At 40.6% G+C, this 14,590-nt stretch overlaps 1 protein-coding gene across 1 annotated transcript; it reads left to right on the forward strand.

Moving 5' to 3' along the window:
• The first annotated feature begins 246 nt into the window (after window positions 1-246).
• On the forward strand, window positions 247-7,584 carry LOC146972650 (dynactin subunit 3-like). The gene is made up of 7 exons (XM_085802111.1): window positions 247-282; window positions 4,419-4,503; window positions 5,173-5,259; window positions 5,375-5,458; window positions 6,649-6,707; window positions 6,797-6,856; window positions 7,498-7,584. The coding sequence occupies exons 1-7, from the start codon at window positions 247-249 to the stop codon at window positions 7,582-7,584; spliced, it is 498 nt and encodes a 165-aa protein (XP_085658237.1).
• The last annotated feature ends 7,006 nt before the right edge of the window (window positions 7,585-14,590 follow it).

Here is a 14,590-nt window from a genome sequence, read left to right on the forward strand (position 1 = left end):
AGATGCTAAATTTTGCTGAACCAACAATGCAGTGATGTCATTCTGCCTTTGCATAATGTCCATAATATCATTGCAGGGGTTATTATTGCGGGGTAGATTCAGAGTATTAGGAACCATTCGTGTTGTGTGAGTTTGACTCATTACTGGGCCAGTGTCAGTTTGTGTCGTTGCTGCTCGTCCGGGCCTGACGTTCACTTTGGTGTTAGTTATTAGTGATGGTCTGACGTCAGTTTGTGTTATTGCCGCATGTACAGGTGTGACAGTGACAACCTGAGCCTCCATGTGAGCAATGTTATTTGCAGCATCTGTTTGTGGAACAAAATCATCCGCGTGGAGATTCAGTGGGCGTGTTCCTTGAGCACCAGTCCAGTTCCTGTCAAAATATGAATTAATTGCGTTCGATCCTTTAGAGCCACATTTTGAATTGATTTCCAACACATTCAGTTTTGCATTAGCGGCCGCAAGTTCCGTTTCCAGAGCGAACAGTTCCTTTTCCTTTCTGAGTTTTTCCTCTTTTGCTTCCAATGCGTGTTTTCTTTCTAATGCAGCCATGCGCTCCATAAGTGCCGCTTTGTCGGCTTCTGTCTTTATTCTTGCAGATGATGTTGATGATGCTTTAGATAACCTAGAGTGCGCTCTGGAACGCTTCTCCTCTTGACATGAAACATTTGAAACACTGTCTTCGGGGTTAATGTCATCAGAAGCCACACTTAAGTTACCAGGAGGTGGCTCAGCATCATTTGATTGCACATATGGATAGCCAGCATCAGATAACCAACATTTTACCTTTTCAATGGAATTCGAAAACCCAGATCCTTTTGCATGAAAATATATATTTTGCCGTTCAACTTCATCCTCAGGCAAATTCAGATTCAGAATGGCTTCGTGCATGTCTTTGGCTTCCTCGAAGCATTTAATGCATTTACTCAGCTCGGCTTGCACTGAGTTCACATTGTCAGTGGATACCATCAAATCACACATTTTATCGATGCTCCTTTTTACATGCTTGCATTTCAAAGACCTTTTTTCTTGACACGTCTTTAAATAAAATGTTAGACCCTTTGAGGTAAACTTGACACTCCTTTTTGAGAGCACGGACACAGAGTCATTTGCTTTGGCTGCAGCCTCAGACATTTTTCCACATCAAGTCCTTTTCAATCCTTTAATTTCCACACTTTTGTTTGAAATACTCATAACACACAGGGATATTGTTTGTGACACACGGCTCCGCATCAGAGACTTTTATGAATGAGAGTAGGCGTGGCTTACCAGGAGATAGTAGAATTGCGCAGCACGCGCGCGGCCCTCCAAACTTCCAAAGATCCCAATAAACATCCAGTGCAAAGAAACGATGATTCAAACACTCCAATAGTGATGCCGTTTTCCAATACAGCCTCCTCGTAATTCTTTGCTCACCGATGCTGTTGAGTAGTTTCGTGTGATGTCCGTCGGCCAGTAACTCTCCAAACCCGCACGTTTTCCAATCCTCTTTCACAAATCATCAATCCAATATCCAAGCTGTCAGAGATTTCATCCGCCAAATCTTCACTTTAGGGTGGGTTTTTTACTTTATGTAGTGGCTATTTGTCCTTGGTGTCTATAATCAAAAAACTTCAAAATTATCAAAACTATAATGAAACTAAATCAAATCAAACGGCCACTGAGACACCTAGGGAGTGAATTTACGCAGGATAAAACAAAGTCCATTGTCCAGGCAAAAAATGAAGTTTCTTAGGTTTATTCTCCATCGGCAAACAAACAAACAAAGAACAATGGGCCTTTGCCGCCTCTCTTGCCCTGGTAAAAAACCATCTGCCCTCCCAGGTGCCTAGCTCACCTGTGACTGCCAACCCCTATATGTAAACTCACCCGGTGCGCTCCAGCTACCCAGTACCTTCAAAGTAAAAGCATGGTTAAGTGCCAAAATAAACGTAATCAATACTAAATATCATAAACAAACTAAAGGTGTATTCCCCAAAACTAAACCACAAAAAATAACTAAATAATAAGTGATTAAATAATACAAAAGTAACAAATAGCTCCGACACAAACTACTCAGTGAAGCCGTTGTCCTCCGACTTGGCTCATCTCAGACACAGAAGCTGCTAAACTGTTGTTGTTTTTTCCTCCTCTCCTTTGGTGAGGGGAGGAGGGAGGAGGGAGGGAGGGACGAGACAACCGCATAAGTGATGATGATTGGTTGAGGCAGAGTAAGGTTTCATGCTAAGCCAATCAGAGGCAGTGTTCAGTTTGTACACAAACCACACACGCACGCAGTTTAGCCTCACACACACGGACTAGCAGAGGGAAGCTGCCGAGATCGGAGGGAAAGTGGAAACAGACACTACTTTAATCTCTCTGAGGTAAAAGACAAGAACATGTGAGGTGTAGCTACATTATGTCCCGGAGCGAAGTGTTTGTCCTGAGCTTCTGCTCACCTGACTCTGTGCAGCTTCTTCATTAAATCCAAACAGTCCGACACAGCGACGCACTGCTCCTCTTTGACTCTAAAGTCTCTGTAGCTCATCAGCTGGAACTCTTCCAGAGCAGCTACAGCAGCGTTGTGACCTCAACCATGGTTGGTGAGAGCAGAAATGTTGTTGTCGTAGTGAAAATGGGCGGGCTCGTGAAGACGCGAATTTACACAAAGTCAAAACGAGCGATAAATCGCATTTCTCGCGTATCTCGCGTTTGGTCGCGCGTATAAACTCGAGCGAAAAAAAAGCGTTCCTCGTGTTTGGTGGGAAGCCCCTTGTGGGTCTTCCCACCAAACACGATGAAGAGGACGAAGACGCGAAGGTCCCGTCGCCATAAAAGAATCGGGTGTATTGCGTCGCAAAAAAAAAAAGTCGCGTCTACCGCGTCTCGCGCCTAATCGCGTCTCGCGCCTAATCGCGTCTTTGCGTCACGGCCTTTTACACCGCGGACGTAACGAATAAACGGTGACGGTGTGAACGAACAACATAGAACAGGACCAGACGTGGCGTTGTTTCCTCTTTTCACCTACAGCTCCACTCTCACTTACTTACACTAACTACTGTTATTGTTGAGGCCAGATAATTGTGGGATTTGTAGTTTTTGACCAATCGTGTGCTCTTTCTTTTTGTGATTTTTCCGGTTCACACATGTTTGTTTTTTTTAGGGGCAAATGCGAGTGAAATGCTCGCCCATGGTGGGCATAAGAAAATGTAAGACCTGTCTAAAATTATTTAAGACTTGAACACAATAATTCAACAAATTTAAGACATTTTAAGACCTAAAATTTAGATTTTCACATTTTAGACTTTTTAAGACCCCGCGCGCATACCATTTCATATAAAAGTTTAAGTGCATACATATTTTATGATTCTGTGTATTATATATTTAAGACCATCTTAGAATTTTCTAATAAATTTAATACTTTTTAAGGCCTTAATTTTAGATACATGAATTTAAGACTTTTTAAGGATCCGCAGATACCCTGTTGTGCGCTCGCAGCAGGACAGATAATCAGATGGATAATCGGTAAAGTTAATAATTTCACTTAATGTGGCCATGAATAAATTAATTTCGATGTTTCGCCTGTTATTAAACGCAAATCTTGAATAGGTCTCCGCTGTTTTCACATTTAAAAAGGTCTTTGTTGTCTTTGTACAGAGACAATATGAGATTTGCTTGTAGCCACAGCACTTAAAAAACCCACTGTAACCTATTTTCATAGGCACACCAGCCTCGCTTTCAATAAAACACACACTCGCATTCCATAATTGCGATCAGTGAAATATATGAAAACAATAAAATACAATTTAAAAATGAGAGAAAAAAAATCCAAATTCTTCGACATATTTAAACTTAAAAAAAAGAAAGAAAAAGTAACGCAATAGTTACTTTCCCTGGTAACTAGTTACTATTATAGTGAAGTAGTGGAGTTACTAACTCAGTTACTTTTTGGGAGAAGTAATTAGTAACTATAACTAATTACTTTTTAAAAGTAACGTTCCCAACACTGCTCATTGTCCTTCTTAAGTAGTGTTTTTATGTTTCTACAAAATGAATAAAGGTTTCATACTTAAAAAAAATCTTAATTCCAGTTGTACTCATAATGAGATTATTACAGATGTGTAAGTTTGTAGAATGAAATGTTTGCCTTGTTGTCCTGCATACACATGGCTCCAGACTAACCTTTTTTTACTAGGAGCATTGTGGCCCCTAATTTAAAATTTAAGGGGTGCACACTGTAAATGGACTTGCAAAGCAAATATTCACATTTCCTCTACATTTATGATCCTCAGAGTCCAGATTCTGAGTGCTAAGGCCCCCGATTTAGGGGCAGTCTGAAGCCCTGATACAGCAAATTCATGTTACACAGTATAAAATAAATATGAATGACCTTTCTGTATCACTACTATAAAATCTACTCATTGTCCTCTGTCCTGCAGTGTGCAGAGCCGCTGACCAGGATTCAGGCAGGCCTCACCAACATGGCCAACAAGAGGGAGCGAGTAAAGATCCTGCACAAGAAAAGTGAGTTGCATGTTGTTTTGTTTCTGCCCAGACAACCTGGATCATCGGCTCAGTGTAACTATGTATTGTATTTATTGATGAAGTTACACCAAAAAATTGCTATAGTCATAGCAGTAGGTTTGTTACCTTTAATTGTCGGTGTAAGCTACTTTTAGAACGGCGGAGCAGAGCCGCGAGCTGCAGAGGCTGATGGGATTTCTTGGTTTCCCTCATCAAATACACAATCCAACAACTCCACAACGCTCTGGTGGACAAGTTGTGACCTGCACATTCACCACGCTATGAGATAATAACACAACGTTACCAGACAGAGTTGTTTTAGAGAGTGTGTGTGTAGGTCACAACTTGTCCGCCAGAGCGTTTTGGAGTTGTTGGATTGTGTATTTGATGAGGGAAACCAAGAAATCCCATCAACCTCTGCAGCTCGCGGCTCTGCTCCGCCGTTCTAAAAGTAGCTTACACCGACAATTAAAGGTAACGAACCTACTGCTATGACTATAGGGATTATGGCAATGGGCCAATTTGCCAAAATGTTGAACTATCCCTTTAAGGCTGCAAAGCAAAAGTGAAATTCAAAATGTCATGTCAGCCCAGGGATTTATTCTACTGTCAGAATTGAGTCCATGTTTTGGTGAGACTTTGATCTCAGTCGTTGTTTCTGTTCTGCAGTCGAGGACCTTCTGAAGTACCTGGACCCCCAGTTCACCGACCACATCACTGTGCCTGACGCTATGAAGCTGGAGTTCATCCTCGCCGGTAAGAAGCCGGAGGAACCTGAAACCTAATTTTTAGTCCTATAATTGTAAAAAATAAAGACATATCAAGCCATTTGAAGCTGATTCAGTCCTCGTTGTGGTGTTTGTTTCCACAGAGGAGGACTTCCTGCTCTCCCAGGCTGCTCTGCTGGAGCAGGTGAGCAGCATGCAGCCGCTGTTGGACAGCAACTACATCAGAGGTTAGTGTCACCTGGCAGCAGGATGCTGAGCGAATCAAAGACAAAGGAACATCTGCTCTGTGATTTTAGAGAGGAGATGATTCACTCAGGTTTCGACTAAAGTCAGACAGACAGGTTTATTATTCACAAAGGGCTTGAGAAAGCTTCAGATCCCCACTCAGTACGTTTACATGCAGAGCTTAATCGAGCTATGCTCAAAATTCGATTTTGGCGTCAAGTCAGACTTCTGTCCTTGTCTCAATATACATGCAACTGAGAAAACCGAATAACTGACGGGGTCCGCCCCCTCATGCGCCGTCACCCGTTGCTTCAGCGGGTTAATGCGCCCCCCTGTCCTGTTGACTTCTCTGTCACCTCGTAAAAAACTGAATATAAACAACTTAGTAGCTTAATAATAAATTCTCAACTGCAGTTCCCGACCAGACGCGCCAGTCTGGGCTGGATGCGCGGAGAATAGGATACGGGCTTCCTTTTTTCCTCTCTCTCTCTCTCTCTCTCTCTCTCTCTCTCTCTCTCTCTCTCTCTCTCTCTCTCTCTCTCTCTCTCTCTCTCTCTCTCTCTCTCTCTCTCTCTCTCTCTCTCTCTTTCTTTCTTTTTTTAATAAAACACTCTTGCTGGTCGCGCTGTGTGAAATGCATTGAATCGGCGCTGATGTTGGGTTTTTTTCTTTACTTTGCCGGTTTTGGCTGGCTTCTCTGCTCCACTTTGTGCCGTCTCTACTGTTGTGGAGCATGCGCACATGTATTGTCCAGTTATACTCCGACTAAGGTGTATACATGACGGAGAAAATCGAATTCCAATCGCATTATCTGGGTGTCTTAATCGGAGTTCTCAACTCCGATTTCAGTCCGACTAAGGCGTTTACATGCACTTCAGTTGTCCAGTTATAGTCGGATTAAGGCAATAATTCGGTTTTTTCAAGTGTCATGTAAACGTACTGAATGTCTGAAAGGTGAATTTCTGTAGAAGTGTTTTTGTGTCTTCATGTAACTATGATGCCGTTAACAACATTTCTCTGCATCCATGTTTAGCACTTACTGTATGCTTTAGCGGGAAAACCAATGTAATTCCTGGTGTTTGTATTCAGTCATGTGGTGTTTTGTGTTGTTGTGTAGCTGCTGGATGAGTAAAGTGGACGCACCACCACCGTTACGTACTTGATGTGTGTGATGTGTTTCTGTCGTTTACAGACGTACCAGAACACGCCACCAAGTTGCAGCGGCTGTCACAGATCCACATCAAAGAGCAGGTGACCGCCATCTTCTTCTCCTCCTCTCTTTTTACCTCTACACATCCTCCTCTCTTTCTTTTACATTTACTGTTTTGTGTTTTCTCCAGGACCAAACTGAGGCTCAGTCTCTGGAAGTGAAGAAGCTTTTTGAGGAATACAACAAAATGGTACAAACTTGTTGTTGTTCTCTCTGTAGGGTTTAAACAATTAGAAAAAAATAAGAGCCCACTTCAAGATGATGAGTTTCTCTGGTTTTTACTATTTATAGGTATGTGTTTGAGTGAAATAAACATTTATTGTGTTAATATAGAAACTACTAACAACATTTCCCCCAAAATTGAAATAAAAATATTGTTATTTAGAGCTTTTATTGGCAGAAAATTACGTCTTTTCAAACCTTGAATATGAATGATGAAAAGAAAACTTATTCATATTCATTCCTGAACAACACAACAAGAATATTTTAACTTAGGAAGAGTTTATAAATCAATTTCAGTGGAATAATGTCAATGTTTAATCCCAGCAGTGGTTTTTGGTGGTCACCTCATCAGTGTCTCATTAAGACAAAAGAGTTGTGTTTGTGTTGGTATTGTTAGAGATGCTTTTTAAGAAACATTTGGGAAAGTAGTCTCTTAATTTTTTCTGAGGCTATATAATCATGTTTGAATAATCGATGGCTTGTGTCTGCTCTGAAACTGAACGCATAAATCAGATGTAAATGTCGACACTGACCAAATCTCTGTGAGTCGAGCTGCTCGAGGAAAGAAGCTCCGCCCACTGAACTGACCTGTAAACATGTGATTGGCAGATGTTCCTGCTGTCCAAGCAGTTCACCCAGTGGGACGAGACCCTGAGGAAGCTGGAGGAGGCCAAAGGCTTCCGGCCGGTGGAGTAGAGACTGTTGGACCTGCACTCTGTGGTGGCAGCGTCAGACCTGCAGCTTCATCCTGACACTAAAGGAATCCAACATTTCACTGCTTTTTGTTTGTTCACCACCTGTTTCAACCCAGGGAAATGATGTCATCTTAAAACGGTTGATTCAAACGAAACATCTGCTTGTTCCAAAATAAATTCTACTGTCATGTGAATCGGATTTTAATATCATCCATATAAAAACAACAGTTCCTGCACCTGTGTTTATCCACCAGGTCTGAAACCTGGAACTTAAGCAGTGGTGGTCTACATATAAGTGGTCTACATATGTCAGTCAGTCTCATGTGAGTCCTGAGTCGCTCCCATCACATGACGTGTGGCTCAGAGAAGCTGCTCTTTATTTATTTTCAGACAAAGGAGCTTCTTTTTTTTTTACGCTTGTAGATTGATTTTAATGATAATGCATTCCAGCTCCAACTCTCTACTTCACTCGTTCACACTCATTCTCTGCAAGACTTGAGTTTTTCCCTCTTGGCCTGAGGACTTGATTATACCTGTATTGTGTCATATGGAATGTTAACAGTTCATATAATAAATTATTACTGCTGAATTCATGGACCATTTCATTGTGTGATATCTGATTGTTATGTATCTGTACACAAGCTTAAAGCCACAGATAATTCAGTGTTAAATGATGATGTCTGTACTAACATACACACATTGCACTGCTGACACATAACTGGCTGATGGGACAGTTTTATGAATAACTCATCTGTGTTTCTCATCAGTTCAGGTTTCACCATAAATACAGCGGAGAACACATCACTTTCTCATCCTGATCTTACCATCAGATATAATTGCGAATCACATATGACCATTTTTCCTTGTCTTCAACACTAGTCATTAACCAAAAACACATTTTCTGATGTTAATATCATGAGATAGCAAAAATCACAGGATACTCTTTAGCATTTATCAAATCACATTTTATGAAAAAGGGTTGAACAAATTGCAACAGAAGCAAACTATATAATATATACACAGCATCATAAAATATGTATGCACTTAAACTTTTATATGAAATAACAGGGTATCCGCGGGGTCTTAAAAAGTCTAAAATGTGAAAATCTAAATTTTAGGTCTTAATGTCTTAAATTTGTTGAATTATTGTGTTCAAGTCTTAAATAATTTTAGACAGGTCTTACATTTTCTTATGCCCACCATGGGCGAGCATTTCACTCGCATTTGCCCCTAAAAAAAACAAAACATGTGTGAACCGGGAAAATCACAAAAAGAAAGAGCACAACCTAGGCTGAGATTGGTCAAAAACTACAAATCCCACAATTCTCTGACCTCAACAATAACAGTAGTTAGTGTAAGTAAGGGAGAGTGGAGCTGCCGGTGAAAAGAGGAAACAACGCCACGTCTGGTCCTGTTCTATGTTGTTCGTTCACACAGTAACCGTTTATTCGTTACGTCCGCGGTGTAAAAGGCCGTGACGCAAAGACGCGATTAGGCGCGAGACGCGGTAGACGTGACTTTTTTTTTTGCGGGACGGGACCATCGCGTCTTCGTCTATTTCATCGTGTTTGGTCTCGAGTCAAAACAAGCGTTAAATCGCGTATCTCGCGCAGAGGCGGTCCCGGCTAGTTTTACGCCCTGGGCGAAACCATCCCTTGCCCCCCCCCCCAAAAAAAAAAACAAAAAAACACACCAACGAACAAACACAAGAATATATTATAATCACTGTTGGGGGGTTTCTTTTAAAATGTATTCCCCTACAGATTACTGATTACATGTCCCAAAATCTGTAATCTGTAATGCATTTCGATTACTCAAGTAAAGTAATGTATTCTGAATACTTTCTGGATTTCTTTTAGCGTATTTCAAAATCACCTGCCTGAGCGCCTTTAACACTGAATTTGATCTTACACATGATCTTATAGGCTACCGTGGCTCCTTTTCTCGCGTTTGGTCGCGCGTCAGAACTCGAGCGAAAAGCTGTGTTGATTTTGAGTCAACAGGTCACATGACCTGGGAGTTATTGAGCTCTAACGCCCATATTTACTGTATAAAATATATAAAAGATTCATGTGACCTGTTGGCTCAAAATCAACACAGAATGGCAGAGGTGAGCCTCCTCTATGACACACACCTGTTTTTATTGCATTTAAACACATGTAGTATTTTATATGAATTTTTAATGTATCATACTGTAAATATTAGCATTATAGCTCAATAACTCCCAGGTCATGTGACCTGTTGACTCAAAATCAACACAGGATGATAGAGCTAAGCCTCCTCTATGACACGCACCTGTTTTTATTGCATTTGAACACATCTTATATTTTATATGGATTTTTAATGTATTGAGAAGCGAGTTAGTGAGCGAATGTCTGTCAAATATCCAACTTCAAACTAACTTCACTGCAGTTCCGAACTGTCCTGACCTGTCCCTGAACACCACACAGAGACAACATGGAGCTGTGTGACAGGTTGAGTTTTATTTATCATGATAATTAATACATACTTTGCATACTTGCATTACTTACATAGAAAAGTACTTGAATAAAATTATTCATAGTTTAAAGTATGCAGTATCATAACTGCATTTCTGACGTTCATAACAAACCAAACCTTTTGAAAATTGATCAAAAACTGAGCTAGTTCTGGTGTTATATGGACCATATAGGCAAAATGCTCTGAGGGAGCAAACCGCCCTACACAAGACGACCCCGTGTCATTGGACAACAGCATAGGTTGAGTTATCTATATCTGTGATGAAACCAACCAAACCCAAACTCAGTCCCTTTGAGGAATACAACAAAATGGTAGGCTACACATCTCTTACACAAGTCAAAATGTAACACACAAACTCATAGCTGTTCTCTCAACAATGTTAAAAGTTTGCTGTGAACCTCGGTGGCTCTTGTCTGCTCTGAAACTGAATGCATAAATCAGATGTAAATGTCGTCACTGACCAAATCTCTGAGTCGAGCTGCTCGAGGAAAGAAGCTCCACACACTGAACTGACCTGTAAACATGTGATTGGCAGATGTTCCTGCTGTCCAAGCAGTTCACCCAGTGGGACGAGACCCTGAGGAAGCTGGAGGAGGCCAAAGGCATCCGGCCGGTGGAGTAGAGACTGTTGGACCTGCACTCTGTGGTGGCAGCGTCAGACCTGCAGCTTCATCCTGACACTAAAGGAATCCAACATTTCGCTGCTTTTGGTTTGTTCACCACCTGTTTCAACCCAGGGAAATGATGTCATCTTAAAACGGTTGATTCAAACGAAACATCAGCTTGTTCCAAAATAAATTCTACTGTCATGGGCTATATGCAGCCATATTTGTGTATGGGTTTCCCAGCTGTCTTTATGCTATAGGGATATTCTGAACACCAATCTTAAATCCAGTTGAGTCATTACACAGCCTTTATTTACAATAACTTTAAAAAATCATGTTTCATAGCAACTTTGAGGACATTTCCAGACTTTATCTTCAAAAAAAGCACAATTTTTCTTGTGTCCATTTAATATATTGGGCTAAAAGTGTATTTATTTTTAATCTTATCACCAAATGCTTGGCATACCAGTTTCGCCTTTTAATTTTGAATCCATACATACCTCATATGTTAAAATTGGATAATCTAATCAAAAGTTGTAGCAGTACGGCGCCCCCTAGAGGCCATTTTTTTTATCTGTGTGTTTGACACTATAGACTCAATTTGTTCTATAGACCCTAAACTTCAAACTTGGAAGTGAAAACCAAACTTTAACACCAATTTGAAATGACTGAGCCTTAAACGACCCCACTACCTTGAATGGCTGGTCCAGATCCCTAGATTTAAAATATGAGATATGTTAATGTGCTTTTTATTCTTCTCAGAGTACACCAGAATGCTTCATTCATGTGTTTAAATCACAATTTTTTTTCTGGGGGGGATGCCCACAGACCCCCCTACAGGGGTTTGGTGACTCACCTTTTTCACGCCTGAGTTTGCAGGCATACATACAGTATGCATATATTCATTGGTCGCCCTTGGTCAGCCTTCTGGTCATTTCAACAATTAAAACTGATAATTTTTCATTGTCCTCAATGGTAAACAGAATCATTTATTGAATATCACCGGGTGAACCAGCTTGGGGGGGGGGCAGCTTGGAATAGGTTGAGAATCCCTGGTCTACTATGATGAGGCTGTGGCGTGTACGTGCATGTGAGAGAGCGCACCGGAGAACCACAGGGCAACAGAACTGTGGCATCACTATCACAAATCGGTCAGCGAGAAAGAGAACAGGAACACAGAATACGTCCAGACTCCCGGTACCCCCCCGTGCGCCGTCAAAAGTCCTGGTATGCTGGGGGCAAAAATCTAGAAACAGTACTCCGTACTGGTGCGTACCGACCCACTTAAAGCAGTGAATTTGAACAGAAGATGAAGATTTCTCATTCTCTTCCATGTTCTTCCACAGGTTGTCAAGCTGCTTAAGAATCAAACCAGCAGTTGTTCCTCCCTGAAAACAAAGCAAATTAGATGCAGTTAAATATGGATTAACTTGATAATATTTATCTTCATTTTGCAGAAATACTTATAAAAGATCAGTTTTGCATAATTTTAATTTTGTTTTTCTTTTATACTGGCATGAATTAAATGTTTACTTTGAAGATTTCTGTTTTATTTATTTTTGATGTGGACCAGTCGGTCACAGTGTTGAATGTGTCACATACCTGCATTGAAACTTTATGTCCATAGCGCACGTGAGTAGCAAGGTGTTCGCAGTTATCTGTTATGAGTTTATAAATTCCACAGTTTCTTGTGTCGTTCCAACAGTAGATGCGTTCTTTTATCTGAGCATGATGTTCTGGTGTGCCCAAGTTTCCTTTGTAATATTGATCCAAGAAATTTTCTTTGCTTCTTACACCTTTCTCCTTTGCAAGGACACCAAACCCACAGTCTCCAGTGGCATTTTTTGGACCTTAATCATGGAAATATGGTAAATAAACTCAGTGAGAAAGTAATAAGCAAAACAGGAATATGAGATGTTCATGAAAGACATCAACATCATCAGACTTCAGATTATCAGTCAACTGTGAGCAGGTTAATCAATGACTATTAAAGGGATAGTTCAACATTTAGTCAGATCCTCCTCTCACCATAATCCCTATAGTCATAGCAGTAGGTTCATCGCCTTTAATTATCGGTGCATGTTGTTTTGAGGTCCACGGGGCAGAGACGCTAATCAAACTCATCAAATACACAATCCAACAACTCCAAAACGCTCTGGTGGACAAGTTGGGACCTGCACATTCACCACGCTATGAGATAATCATGTATAATTATTAGGGCTGTCATAGTTGACGCATTAATCGCGATGCGATTAATTTAAAAAAATAACGCGTTAAATTATTTGAATCGCTGTTAATTGCGGTCCAATTTGTCCTCTGCTGGACTGGAGTGTGAGACCTCCGGTCCAGCAGGTGGTGGTAAGGCACTTTCAAGTTGGTTGCCAACCGCCTGCCCCGAGATGAAGAAGAAGAATGAGAGTGGCTGTACCCAAGGGGGTGGATCGGACTAGACGCAGGGGTAGCTCAGTCGGCCATATGAGGACGGTCATCTTGCTCTGACTCTGGCTGCAGTTACAGTGCAGTAGATAGGTGATCCAGTCATCTGCACTAAAAAAACGATTCATAACTCTGTGAAAAATAAATCAGTATGTAGCTATTACTTTAACTATTTGCATAATGTCACTATAATGTTACTTTTACAAAAAAAAATACATTATTAAAATTATCCGTGATTCTAAATATGCTGCATCATAACTGCATAAACGTTCATAAAAATCAAACCGTTTTGAAATCGGACAAAAACTGAGCAAGTTATGGTCATTATAGCAGAACATGCACCATAGGCTTAATGCTCTGAGGGAGAGAGTTGCCCGTCCCAAGATGGCCGCCATACTGGCTACGCTTTGTCATTGGGAAACAGCTGCGGGTGAGTCATCTAGTTCTTATATATATCTATGGTACCAGAGCTCTGAGCAGTGTTGCCGACTTTCTTGCTATATCTGGCGACTTTCCAAACCCTCAGCTTTGGTTTCGAATGCTGCGTTAGCTAATGTTACCTTAGCTCGCCGTCATGCCCTGTCCTGAGGTAGATGATGTGTGGCCAAGATCTGACACCTTGCTTTTCATTCAACCAAACTGCAGTAATGCACCACTTCACATTCTCAGTAACGGGCCCCCGCCCCCGTCCTAAAGCACTCACCGGTGGTTAGCCACTAAAACAACTCTGTCTCTAATGCATGATTATCTCATAGCGTGGTGAATGTGCAGGTCACAACTTGTCCACCACAGCGTTTTGGAGTTGTTGGATTGTGTATTTGAGTTTGATGAGGGACACAACGGTAGCCTACAGGTCCCCCTGTACCGTTGTGTTCACTGAGCAGCTCACGTCTCTGCCCCGCAGATCTCAAAACAACATTCACCGATAATTAAAGGTAACAAACCTACTGCTATGACTATATAGGAGAATATGACTAAATGTTGAGCTATCTATTTGATTGATTGATTGATTGATTGATTGATTGATTGATTGATTGATTGATTGATTGATTGATTGATTGATTGATTGATTGATTGATTGATTGATTGATTGATTGATTTGTTTATTTCGAATATGAAAAAAAAGAGAGAATAAGACATTTAAACATGAAATATAGAATACATATTCGAAAAGGAGTGAGAAGAAGTAAAACTTATAAACTCCCACCCCCTCTCCTTATATATGACTAACTAATATCTTTGTCTAAACATATCTTATGTTACGAAATCATGAATATAATTTATTTATAATTTACTTTACGTTTTAATTTTTTTTACTTTACGTTTTAATTTAATTTACGTTTACTTATAATTTACTTATACACACAAATTATACATACATACTAATTATACAACAATATTTAACAATGACGTCTGCAAGTAGGCTATGTGATACGTGTACCTGTGCGATGAAAAATATCCTGTCCT

This window comes from Trachurus japonicus, chromosome 16 (assembly GCF_045865225.1).
Source record: "Trachurus japonicus isolate A0001 chromosome 16, Traja_1.0".
Classification (NCBI taxonomy): Eukaryota; Metazoa; Chordata; class Actinopteri; order Carangiformes; family Carangidae; genus Trachurus; species Trachurus japonicus.

Excerpts from the sequence above, each read along its gene's own strand:
- LOC146972650 (XM_085802111.1), top strand. The coding sequence starts at position 247 with ATGTACAGGTGTGACAGTGACAACCTGAGCCTCCAT. Across the intron at positions 283-4,418 it reads GTGACAACCTGAGCCTCCAT|TGTGCAGAGCCGCTGACCAG; the intron begins GTGAGCAATGTT and ends TCTGTCCTGCAG. Across the intron at positions 5,260-5,374 it reads GCTGGAGTTCATCCTCGCCG|AGGAGGACTTCCTGCTCTCC; the intron begins GTAAGAAGCCGG and ends TTGTTTCCACAG.